At 35.0% G+C, this 12,849-nt stretch overlaps 1 protein-coding gene across 1 annotated transcript; it reads right to left on the bottom strand.

The window, feature by feature from the left end:
* Positions 1-5,049: 5,049 nt before the first annotated feature.
* Positions 5,050-12,444, bottom strand: si:ch73-49p17.1 (protein LBH). The gene is made up of 4 exons (XM_019117194.2): positions 12,012-12,444; positions 7,945-8,029; positions 7,297-7,468; positions 5,050-7,123 (listed from the first exon to the last, which is right to left on the bottom strand). The coding sequence occupies exons 2-4, from the start codon at positions 8,026-8,028 to the stop codon at positions 7,071-7,073; spliced, it is 309 nt and encodes a 102-aa protein (XP_018972739.1). The 5' UTR covers position 8,029; positions 12,012-12,444; the 3' UTR covers positions 5,050-7,070.
* Positions 12,445-12,849: the final 405 nt, after the last annotated feature.

Here is a 12,849-nt window from a genome sequence, read left to right as displayed (position 1 = left end):
CGAACAACAGACTCACCGTCAAAAGAGTACATCTCAGTGGCTCGGCTGATAGCTTTCTTCTGTAGTGGATTTCTGGCGCTGTTGTCAACTGGGGAGCTGCAGAGCTCCCTCTGGTGGGCAAACTATGCAACACTCATAACATGAGTGAAGCATGAGACTCTGTTTTTTTTATGTTTCATCGGCCGTTTTAAACGCCGATGCCGATTTAAACGCCGATGCCGATTTAAATGCAATTAGCTCATATCGGCCGATAATATCGGCCGGCCGATATATCGGTCGGGCTCTACTTATGTTATATTAGATTATTTATGGAGATGTTATTTGCGTGATGTTATTTTGGTCGTGATATTTTTGAAATTTTAAGATTCACTGATAATGTACCAAGTACTTATGATGAGTAGCGATATTGAATATTTGATTGCCAACAGATTTACCAAGCTATCATTCAAACAGTATATACAAATTTAAAATAAAGGGAAACAAACCCAAACTGATGGCGCATCAGGCAGCTCTCTTTTAACACAGACTTTTAAGAAGGGATGGATGTTTGCTTCAAGTGATAGGCCAGTTAAATAAAATTATATTATCTTGCTGTATGTGTGTTGTTTTCTTCACGTTTTCTGACTAAAAGCAACCAAAAAGCCATTTTAAAGTAGTTAAGCAAGTAATAATAATAATAATAATTGGCAGGGATCCCAGACCAATACACTTAGTTTGCCTCCTCTATTTTAAAACTCACTAGCCGCCACTGGTTTTTTGAGTAGTTTAGAGAATAGTGATTGTTTTTGGAAGTGACTCATAAACCAGTCACTTTGTTCCTGCATGAATCAGAGGTTTTGAACAAATAATTTGAATGTTGGATTCACCCCTAATGGCATTATGATGTAACCTGCAGAAAGAATGTTTTAAAAAATCCCTGCCACTAATACAAATTTTAAAATGCTATACACACCAACACAAACATGCTCAAATGGAGTGATCATTTAAAAATAAAGAAATTATTTGAAATATATGTGTTCATTTAAGTGATTTTCCTTAGCTACATAAATCAACAAGCTTTTAAAATGATTATATTATTAAGAAACTGCACATTAATATTAAGATACTAGATGTTATACTTTTAGGTCACATGGACGCTGTATAATGCTTGTGTATTGGAATCAGAAAACTAGGTCAACACAGGAACAAGGAACACTCAAACTAAACCAAAACAGAGCATAATCCTGACAGTGTGTTGTTTAACCATATCTAGCTTCACTTCCTGTCCAAATGACTTCAGCCAATATTCTCATAATGCATCATCACGATTCCCTGAGATGCTCAAACAGACACACTTGCATGCAGATACATGCCTGCAAATGAAGAGCTTCCCGTAACAGGATTGTGTAAGTGCATTCTTACTTTAGAATCAGTTTCTCTTGTTTTATGTTCATTCATCTCTCAACTGAATGAATATACTGCTTCATAAATATTTCTTCTTTTAAAAGGTGAACAACAGGAAAAGTCTTTCCTTTTCAAATCTTGAATAAACCTTTTCTGTGCTATTTGTATATGAGTCAACTAAAGTAGATTCAGAGTTTTTAAAATACACTACACATGTGCATACTTGATTGAAAACCAGTTCACCCAAGTACAGAAAGGAAATATGCACACACACACACACACAACCATCTTTAAAAGCATGTGTCAACAATTAATGGATGGCATTAGTAGGTATTTGATTGAGATGACATTTAGCATGTCTGCCAAGAGGTTAATGGAGAAGAAAAAAGACAACTTTAGTATATAGAAAGACAGAGATGGACAAACAAAAGTGAGAGGGAGAATATTGTCACAGTTATGGACTTCTGTTATCGCTTAGTTTCCTTATTTGGTCATGTTCCTTTTCTTGTTTAGTTAATTAATTAGCCCCACACCTGTTTCTGTTTCCCTCTGATTACGTTCTCTATTTAGTCTGTGTTCTCCCATATTCCTTTGTCCGCTATTATTGTGATGTTTGGTTGTGTCTGTTTCTCCCGTGGATTATTAAAATGTACTATGTTATCTCCTTTGTTGTGCGCTTTCACCATCACAAATTTTTCATAGTTCAGAAATGAAAATATTGTCTGGTCAGCTCTTCTTGTGAATTTCATGAGCAATGTCTGATCTGACACCAAATGAGTCAAGTCTTTTCACTGAATCAGATGATATACACTATACCAGTATATATGATTCAATCATGAATCAGACTGATCTGATTCTCAAATTCACTGACTCCATGAGCTGAAGACTGCTTTTCTTAATCTCGCATGAAAGAATGATTATTAGTAAATAACAATTAAAATTTTTGACTGTTCCTTTTAAATTCACTATAAAACATGGGGTGACAATGTTTCGATTATGGGATGCCATATTGGTGCCGGTATATTTTAAATCACAGTTAACTGCATATAATATATTGCAACTTAACAGTATATTTTAAGTGCTATAATGTTAATGCTAATCTACCATAAAAAAATACAGGTGGTAAAGAAAAAAAAATCATACACAATGACAAAACACCTTCAGTAACACAGATGACACTAAATTAATGCAATAAACATTCACTAAATAACAAAATGTAACACAAAACACACCAATGTTCTTACAGTTTTATTTTCTCACAGTATATGATAAGATAAGTTAGAATCAACTAAATAACAGGCTTTAACTGCAGAATTTTTACAGTTTCTTCTGTAAAAATTCCAAACAGTTTACAGTGTAGTGTGGCACTACCTGTTACCCGAGGATGAGAAAATGACAAAAATTGTATTTTTGGGTGACTAGCTCCTTTATTTCTTCTGACTGCAGGATGTAGGAGGATATTCAGTATGTTTATGTTTGCACGCATGTTTGTGCATGTGTGTAGATGGAAGTGTTTCCTTTTTACCATCTTACCTGGGAAGATAGAAGCGAATCTCTTCCTTTAACTACAGAGATAAACTTTACTAGAGCACCGTTCAGTGTGGCACACCTCTGAGCAGAGATTTGAGGCATTTACCTATAATATGAAAGAGTAAAATAGACACCAAATGGCATGAACAAACAAAAATGTAAGATTGGGATTGCAGCTCTGATGATAACAATGATGAGGAGCATGCAGCTGATAGCTGTGTTGCTAATCAGGCTCCAGCTGAACTAGGTCAAGTGCCACTATCCGTGTCTGATGTAACCAAACCCCTACGTTGAACCATCTCCATAGTTACCCAGCCCAAGCACGGAGGGGTTTTGACTGAAGTGGAAAAGAGATAAAAAGGAAAACAATGACATTAACTGAGGGCAGGCAATGCAAATCTGGAAATTGTGTACTCGTGTTTCAGTAGAGTCCTTTTATTCAGGGCTTGAATTCATAAAATAAACAGGTTGACCTTCACATTAAGATACTTAGCATGGTGATGTGACAGTGACATTAAAGGAATGGTTCAATCAAAACTTTAAATTTGCTTAGAATTTATTAAGCTTGTTTGTTCATAGATTTGGAGAAATTCAGTTGCTCACCAATGGATACTCTGCAGTGAATGGGTGCCGTCAGAATGAGAGTCAAAAAGATCACAATAATCCACAAGTAATCCACACCACTCCACTCCATCAATTAACAGACTCATCATTTAAATGTTTTTAACTACAAACCATTGTGTCTGTCTAAAATACTAAAACAGAGTCCTCAATACATAATATTGCTTTCTCTATTGCTTTCAGTGAAAAAGGCATCTTGCCTGAATCAGTAGAGAAAAAAATATACACAGATCAAGCACCGTCTACGAGGAAAAACAGTCCAAAGCAGCTAAACAAATACTGTATGTTGGTGGATTGTGATGTGCGATGACAACAAGGGGTGGACTTTTGCACTGGAGGAAGCATTATTATGGATTATGGACTTGTATTTTGGCCAGAATTGATGGTTTAAAGTTGATAAACACCTTGATAATTGATTTGTTTATTACAATCACACAGTTTTTCACCTCATATGATGTTAATTGATGGATGCGGTTCGTGTGGATTACCTGTGGATTACTGTGATGTGTTTATCAGCTTTTGGACTCTCATTCTGTCGGCACTTCACTGCAGAGGATCTGCTGGTGAGCAAGTGATGTAATGTAAAATTTCTCCAAATCTGTTCTGATGAACAAACAAACTCATCTACATCTTGGATGGCCCGAGGGTAAGTAGATTTTCGACAAATTTTCATTTTTGTGTAACTGCTCCTTTATTACTCAAGTGCCAGATGTGATCAGTGAAAGTAGAGCGCATTCCATGTTGTCATGGGATTTCTGGATCAGTGAGGAGACAATGGCCATCACATGCATCCAACTGAACTCAAGTCATCAGGGTCATGTTAATCACAGAGAGGTCATCGAGCTCCATGGGAGCTTAATCTCTTCATGCCCCCTTTATCTTTAGGACTCAGTGCTCTTATACACAAGGACTCTGTGGTCAGTCTCATGCTGAAATCACTCATTCATAGTCATCTTATTTCTGGAATGATTGTGATTTCACTTAAAATACCAGTGCCTTCTAAAGTGCCTTGTCTGTGTGTTGTCTTTTTACTCAGAAATTGCTAGTAAATTTCACAAATGATTACAAAGAAATACCAACACATTGAATTAAACATGAAAATTTAAAGTAGAAAGTCCAAAATAGTATTTTTCTTGCAAAACATACTCCAATAATCTTTAATTTACAACTATAACCTGATTTAAGTTCTTAGTTCCCACCAGACTACAAAATAATTAAAATAATGATGGAGGTGAAGTTGGAGTGGTGGAAGGTGTTGTGTTGTGTTGTGTCCTTGTGTTGTGGTTGACAGGATCAAATGAAAATGCTCGTCCCAAACAAAATCCCCATTATTCCTAGACATTTTGGGAACAATGCAGTTATAGAGCAGAGAAAATAACTTAATGTGCAGGATTATAAACTACACAAAACAATGCAATAATAGTGTCTAAGAAAACATTTTTCTGAGCTAAATTGTGTAAATAGGAATAGATAAAACAAAGGAGATTTAATGGACGAAGAACACAAACTCAGCAGTTATCTAATATTAATCTTTATTTAAACTTACCAAACAAATGAACAAACAAAAAATGTGTACATATTAAGAGCAAGTGTAATCTTAAAATATCCATTCATTTTTACAACAAGTTTGATGATGAAATGAAGGCAATTGAGTACAAATCTTATATAGAAATCTAAAATAAAATACAAAATTCTGATCAGGGTTTTCCAGAAGATGTTTCTGCTGGTTAATTAGGTAATTTCCAGTTATTCTTTAAAAAGTACTAAAAGTCACAACTGTCAATGCATGCCAATACAAAAAGATCAAAAATCCTGATGGAGACACCTCGTATGATAGTGTTGGGAAGTGTTTTTATGGCAAACACATGCCTTTAGTTGCAGGATTATGAAAATATTACAGTAGACATTTCTGGCCATTTCAAAATATAGACTATAAACAACACAGATACACATCAGGGCATTTTCACTATGGGAATTTAGAAATTAAGAAATACAGTAGGGCAATGTATGTTGTGAAGTGGTTCAAGAGTCACATCAATATTACTACAACATCTAATCTATCATTACTGTTAAAGTAGATATTATGCAAAAATGTACATGAAATTGTAAGTGTCTTATGCCTATATGTGCAATACTCGCAGACACAATATCGGAGTTGGCCTTCCCAGTATTTCCCAGCATGATTTGGTGTATCATTCATGCCTGTTGTACAAACGGTTAAGAATAAGTTCTATAATACTCAAGGATAGGTGTCTGTTTAAATTCTTAGCCCTAAGAAAGAAAATAGCAATAGCACTCAATGCTTGTCTTAGCAGACACAACTAATTATAGCCATAAATTAAGCTGTATTATAGGCAATCTCTGTCTGTAGTCCAGTGCGGGACTCTAGCTCCAGCAGCTGTGCTTTGAAAATATTGTGTATTGTGTTTCAAGTCTGCAGAAAGTCAGACAGGGCTTGGAGATTTAAGGAAGTCCTTGTCCTCGGGCTGATTGACAGGCAGACGTGTTTGAAGTTCAGTAGCAGTCATTCCTCACAAGCCTCAGCCAGATGGTGAGGAGAGAGAGTTTTCAGCCGCCGAGCGTGTAATGAATAATTTTCACATGAATGAGAGATTCACAGTGGTCACTGCAATCTTTTTAGAATATGCATTCATGGGCTTCTGGGTTACATCAAAGTGGAGGGCATGATAACAAATCAATACATCTCTCTCTAGATTTTAAATGGATCATCAAAGCATCCAAAACCATTGAGTATGTTGTGCTCATTACATGGTTCTTTAGAATACTTGATTCTGATTGGCCAGTACACATAAACAGTAAATATACATAAATATTTGACCACAGAAAGCTGTGATTTAACTTTCTGAGGCCAAATATTTATGTGGACCTGGCAATCAGTTTCCCACATTGTTGTGCTTGTTTAAATCTGTATCACTTTGTGGTTTTTACATCTCACACATTAAATTAGTTTAATATTTTACATCCATTTATTGGATACGTATCCGTGTATTACTTGAACTAATATAATCAGCTGGTCAATAAAGCTAAATAATAGAGCACTACTGGCTAACTGACTGCACATTGCTTACTTGAGATCCAGGAACTGGATTTGTGTTTTTTATACATTTATACTGAATAATATTCTGTACATTCATATTCTCAGCTGAATTGTGCTCATACAATCCATTTTTATTGTGACATCCAAATTCTACACATTTTCAGTATATTCTCAGACATCTATAGATGTAGAGGATACTGTATATTTCTGCATCAGGAAAGACAAACTAGGCCTTCAAGTCTGAAGGCAATGTAAGATTGTTAAAGCCACTTTCCACAGATAAAATGTGTAATGAGTCTGATCTTAAAAAGTACAAAAGACTTTCAAAAGTTTTTTTAAAGCCATGAATGTGTTATAAAGGGTGCTCAGATGTAGCTTTGTGTTGCTTGTCAGTATCTGTGTCTTTCTAAGTGTGAAAATTTTGTGAGAACCAAGACTTGTGATAATGGCAGACTTGTGACAACGTATTTATTGAATTTCAGTCACGCTCAGCTGCCCCTGATGTTTCCAGGCTGCTGCACTTGACTTCATCTGAGGGGGAAATGCATGCAAGTAATTTATAAATGAACTTGTCTAAACAGAAACACATATAAGCAGAATTCAGGCAGCATATATTCAGACGGTCCTCTTGAGATTATTGCACATCGTAGTGTGGGTCAATGAGAGAAAAACAGGCATTTTTCCTGAATTATTCTCTTACACACCTGTACTCTGGCTGTGTGATATCTGGGTTTGGCTGGAAGGGTCTGTGCTTCTCAGGTCATCTGGGGGCCAACGTAACTCTCCGCTCTCCACCTCTCCCTCTGTGGGCTCCACTACGATGGAGGGCAGGCGCTTGAACACCTTGGGGTGGCGCTCCTGTGTGTCTGGGAAAATCTGAAAATAAATGATGGTAGATTTTATCTGTCATGTTGAATGTTCCTTTTACAGTAAGTTTATTGACTTAAAGGAACAGTACAGCCCAATGCTTTAAATATATCATCACACTCACCCACATTTTGGTCTAAACCTGTATGACTTTCTTTTTTCCATGGAACACAAAAGGGGATGAAGAATAACTAGGCTGTTTTCATATTATGAAACTGAAAGTGGACCAGGGGTGTCAAGCCACAAAGTGATGAAATAACACCAAAAATTGTCAATACAATAGCTTTGAATGATAGACAGGCCAACATTTTACAGCCAATGACACCTTAAATTTCAGTGTATTTGTCACACAAAGCTATTGTATGACTTTGGAAGACTAGCAGAAAATCATATTGACTTATTTGTATTTTTTTATTTTTTTATTTTTTATTGTGTGTGTTCTGAAGCTGAAGGTGAAATGACCAATGAAAAGATTAGATACCAACCTGAAAGGAAACGCCTTGTTCTCCGGTGTCACTCACAGTGAAGTCTGCTCGAGTGTGTTCTGGGTTGTTCATTATATCTGTCATTCTAATGGGAAAACAAAACATGGTTACACTTTATTTCGATAGCCCACTTTAGACATTCTACTAACAACTAACTTTGTAACTACATGTCAACTACATGTCAACTAATTCTCATTAATTTGCAACTACATGTCTACTAACTCTCACAGTAGCTGTTAGGGTAGGTTTAGGGTTAGTGTTAGGGTAGGTTTAGGGTTAGTGTTATGGGTAGGTTTAGGGTTAGTATAAGTTGACAATAAGTTGACAAAGAAAGTGTTAGCAGAGGGTCTACTAATACTCTACTAACTGCTAGTTGACATGTAGTTGCAAAGTTACTTACTGTTAGTAGAATGTCTAAAGTGGACTATAGAAATAAAGTATTACCCAAAACATAAATCAGCCTAAAATTAATCTAAACTACACTTTTTTATATATATATAATTTTCACTTCTGTATTATACAAATAAAGACCTACAGATGAATCAAATGAGAAGACTGAAGTATTTGTGGCAACCAAAAATTATATAGACAGAAATTATATAGAGCCTAAACTACAGTTTAAATGTTGGCGTCATTAAAATAATGTGTTTGAAGTCTCTTATGCTCACCAACACTGCATTTATTTGATAAAAAATACAATAAAGACATTAATATTGTAAAATATTATTACTATTTAAAAACAGCTTCCTTCTATTTGAATATATCTTAAAACATAATTTATTCCTGTGATGCAAAGCTGGATTTTTAGCATTCAGTGTCATAAGATCCTTCAGAAATATGATACTTTTGATCAGTTTAATGCAACCTTGCAGAATAAACATAAAATCTTATGGACCTCACTAAACACTGAATGGTATTCAGATTATAACACTAGCACACCAATGAACTTGAGCAACACTGAAGGAATAGGTCACCTCAATACTAACATTATGATGTCATTTCAATCCAGTCTATTTTTCTACCATGAAACACAAAAGGAGGTCTTCAGATTTTTTGATTATCATGATCATTAATTTTGTGTTTCATCGAAAAAGAAAAACACAGGATGGAAGCAGGTGAGTAAATAATGACATAATTTTCATTGTGCCTAATCTATTCCTTTAACAAAAAAGACACTTTGATCTAAATTCATGCTCCAACAAGTCAGTTGCTGCATTTGCATGTTTGTTCAGTCCGTGATCCCTAACAAAATCCCTTCCTGACTCCCATTCAAACTGTCATGGTTTTAACAGCATGCGCACAACCAAACACGCCACCTAAACTTTGCTCCAGGCTGCAGTGTGACAGGGACAACACTGGCGTGTGCAGGTGGGTATGCAAATATGAAGCTTGGTAAAATAATGAAACAGGCCTCCATCATACTCATTCAGCTGATGGTGGTCTGAAGGACTCGACCCTGTTTGCAGTCTGTTGAACAGTTGAATGCTGAAGGATAATAAAACTGTGAACACATAAGCCGACACACTAGTACTCCCACGCTCACGCACACTCACAAATCCTGTTCAATTATTCAACGGTTAAAGGCTAGATAGTACAAAAGCCTATTAAAACTATTCACGTTATTTTGATAATGAGACCCAAATTGATCAAATTGTAGTGCCCAGTGTTGTTATCATTAACTAAAGATTTTACTAATTACTTGAAATAAATCTGAAATAAATAAAACATAAATATTAGATGAAAAACTTCAAGATTTAGAGCTTAAACCTGAAATGTTGCGACTAACTGAAGTTTAAGTTAAGTAAAGTGAAGTAATAAAATGAAATTGAAATTACAACTGAAATTAAAGCTAAATAGAAATATTTTTTTCACAAAACGAAATTGTAAAAAATTACAAAAGCACATTTTTAAAAACAAACTAAAATTAAGATGACTACATAAATATTAATAAAAATATTACAATAGTAATACAAATTAAACACTAAACAATGCTAAAATAACACTATAAAAAAGCCTGACATAAATTAGAAAAGTCATTAACTGTAGAGAAAAAGGGGAACCTTTTGCAGTGATGGGCAAGCTCTGAGTGAAACATGAAGATGTTCTTCCTAAAGTTTGTTTTAGGCTATATAACCATATATTTAAGTTTTTAGATGAGAAGGAAAGTAAGGAGAAAGTGTGAAAGAGAATATTAAACAGATTTATGTGGAGTGTTAGAAAAGATGTTACCAGGGAAGCAGTATTAGGAGCATGCTGAGTCTAATTGTTTGAGTGGTATTTTGCAAAGAATGGCGAGGCTGTTGAATTCAGTGTGTTTTATGTCTATATTATGGTGTCATTAGAACAACACTGATAGATCCTCTTACTTAACGCTGTCCTTTAATTATGGCTTTGCTTAGGGCAAATATTGAGTCAGCACAAAACAGACACACATGCCATCAAGCATATTACAAGGTTCCTTGATGAGTTCACCAGTTAGAAATTTTTAAAATCCTGAAAGCCTCTCTTTTCCTTCATGACCGTAATCTATCATGAATAATAAAAATAAAACTCACTCTCAGTGAACTCACAAAAGGCCTAGACATGATTTGGCATGTATGGTGACGTCTGTGCTTTGCAAAAAATCATCTGGCAACCAGAGGCCTTTGGCACTGTATTAAAATTATTTCAAAGTATTTCTTGTAAATTCCGCCCTTGCTTATGGGCATTGATACAAGCACAAACACACATTTGTTTTCTGTGAATTGTGGGGACTTTCCATAGACTTCTATTACTTTTATACTGACCAAACGATGTTTTCGATCCCCTAACTCTAAACCTACTCCTTACAGAAAATCTGTTTGCATTGTTAAACTTTCATTTAAACATTTACTATTTTTAATAATTTTTTTCCCTCGTGTAAAAAAAAATCAGGTTTTACTATCCTTGTGCACGCGCGTGTGTACACACAAATACACTCTAGACCTCATGCATCAAGATAAATTAGACTAAACCTAACATACAACAGCCAAGAGGTGTGGAGAATGTTATGGGAAATATGATGCCATATTTAGATTTTATGGTCAGTCCATAACATGGATGCCTTTTTATTTTTTGTGTTATTCTTTTTATTTCTTAAATATTTCCATATAGCTATATTTCTAAACAAACAAATAGAGAATTGCCTTTTTTAAAGTCAATTTATCCATAACTATAAATAAGTGGTCAAGGTCATGACATTAAGTTTATTAATGAGCTGTTTACTATACAAAACCATAGTAACAGGACTGAATGTTTAAAATTGTCCCCTAGTGACAATCCTCGTCCTTGAAGATTTCAAATCCTTGGATGACTGTCATTATGTCAGAGTTATTTATTTATTTATTTTGATGAAATTGGACATCATTGTGATAATTATTAGAGGTTAGTTAGGATGCAACAGTGTTGATGCATAACTTGGGGGCACATTTTAATCAAACCTATAATCTATCAAATATAGAATTAGAAAACATTAGCTTTTATTTTAGTATTCATTGTGTATATTTGATAATACAACAAAGAGAAGTGAGAAATACAGGGCTGGGACAGACCAAAATACATTTTCTTGAAGAAAAACAACAGGGCAAAAAATAAAGTTAGAGGATTTTACTAATGTGGTTGGTGAACATGACTATTACAACACATATTTAAAAGTTAAGACATGTTTTCACTGTTACAGTAGGTTAATTCATTTTAAATGTATCTAAGGGACACACAAAGCTCCCTTATAATAAAATTATTTTAAGGGTTCACATAGCCTATTATAAGTGTGACTAATATGTAACTCCATCAAGGCAAATTCATATACAAAATCTTTAAAAAGGTGTCAAATTGAATTATTTGCAGATATATTCATCAATACAACAGCCATATAAGCAATTAAAATGGTAGACACTAACTATAATGCAGTTTTGTTGTAAATATGCTGTTGAACCTTAAGTGTTGAAGCAATTTACATCATATAATATAGTTTTAATAATACTATAAGCTTTTTTTTTCACACTTCACACTTAAACTGTAATGGACCACAATTTGTATATATGACATACCTTTATTCTGCCCCCTTCTGTTCTTGAAGCCCGAGAAATGTTATTATGTTGAGTATATCCTCCCGTTTACATCAGTCTGTCCAGTTCGAGCGCGCATCTGACCTGCAGCGGAAAGTTACTGTTGAATGCTGTCATAGTGCTGGTGCTCATCTTGCCAACGTCATTCATTTACATGTTGAGAGCTGCACACATGCAACATCAGTCGCCCAACGATTGGTTATGAGAAGCATGCGCCCACGTCGTCATCTCAGCTTGCTTGTTCATGTAATTTTTGGGATCTCTGATTCCGGATGATGATTATTACGCAAATGTTTGGGTGAGTTCAGAGACCTGAACCACTGAAGCTGATTATCAGAAGCGACAGAGTACAAAGAAAAGGCTTAAAACTTCCTCAGAACGATGCGTAGCCTATACTTCGTTACTGGTTGATGTTGTTATAGTAAAGCTATCGTGTGCTTTAATGTAGGCTATATTAGAGCTTAGCTGGTTAAAGAAAGGTGAACACTGAAATCTCTCACGTTGTTGGTTATAGATCGCTAATGCCCCCTGCTGCTGAAAGTAATTATTGACCATCATAATTTTTTTTCCCCCCACTGATGTCAATAAAGGCCTTTTGTTTGTTTGCATCAATATTTCTTTCAGTGTTTTTTTTTTTTTTTTTTACCCTTTCTTTGACCTTGAACGAGTTTTTGCTCATATTCCAAGTAAATGGTGCCTTTGTTCAGATTTGGTTAAAATCACTTTAAATAGCTGAAAATGCACTCACCCTCAGGCCATCCTGACTTTGTTTTACTCAGTTATTTAACAGATTATTGTACTCAAATTGTTATCAATAACA

Source organism: Cyprinus carpio, chromosome B13 (assembly GCF_018340385.1).
Source record: "Cyprinus carpio isolate SPL01 chromosome B13, ASM1834038v1, whole genome shotgun sequence".
Classification (NCBI taxonomy): Eukaryota; Metazoa; Chordata; class Actinopteri; order Cypriniformes; family Cyprinidae; genus Cyprinus; species Cyprinus carpio.
The sequence above is the reverse complement of the archived record's forward strand: the minus strand, read 5'-3'. Positions and strand labels throughout refer to the sequence as shown.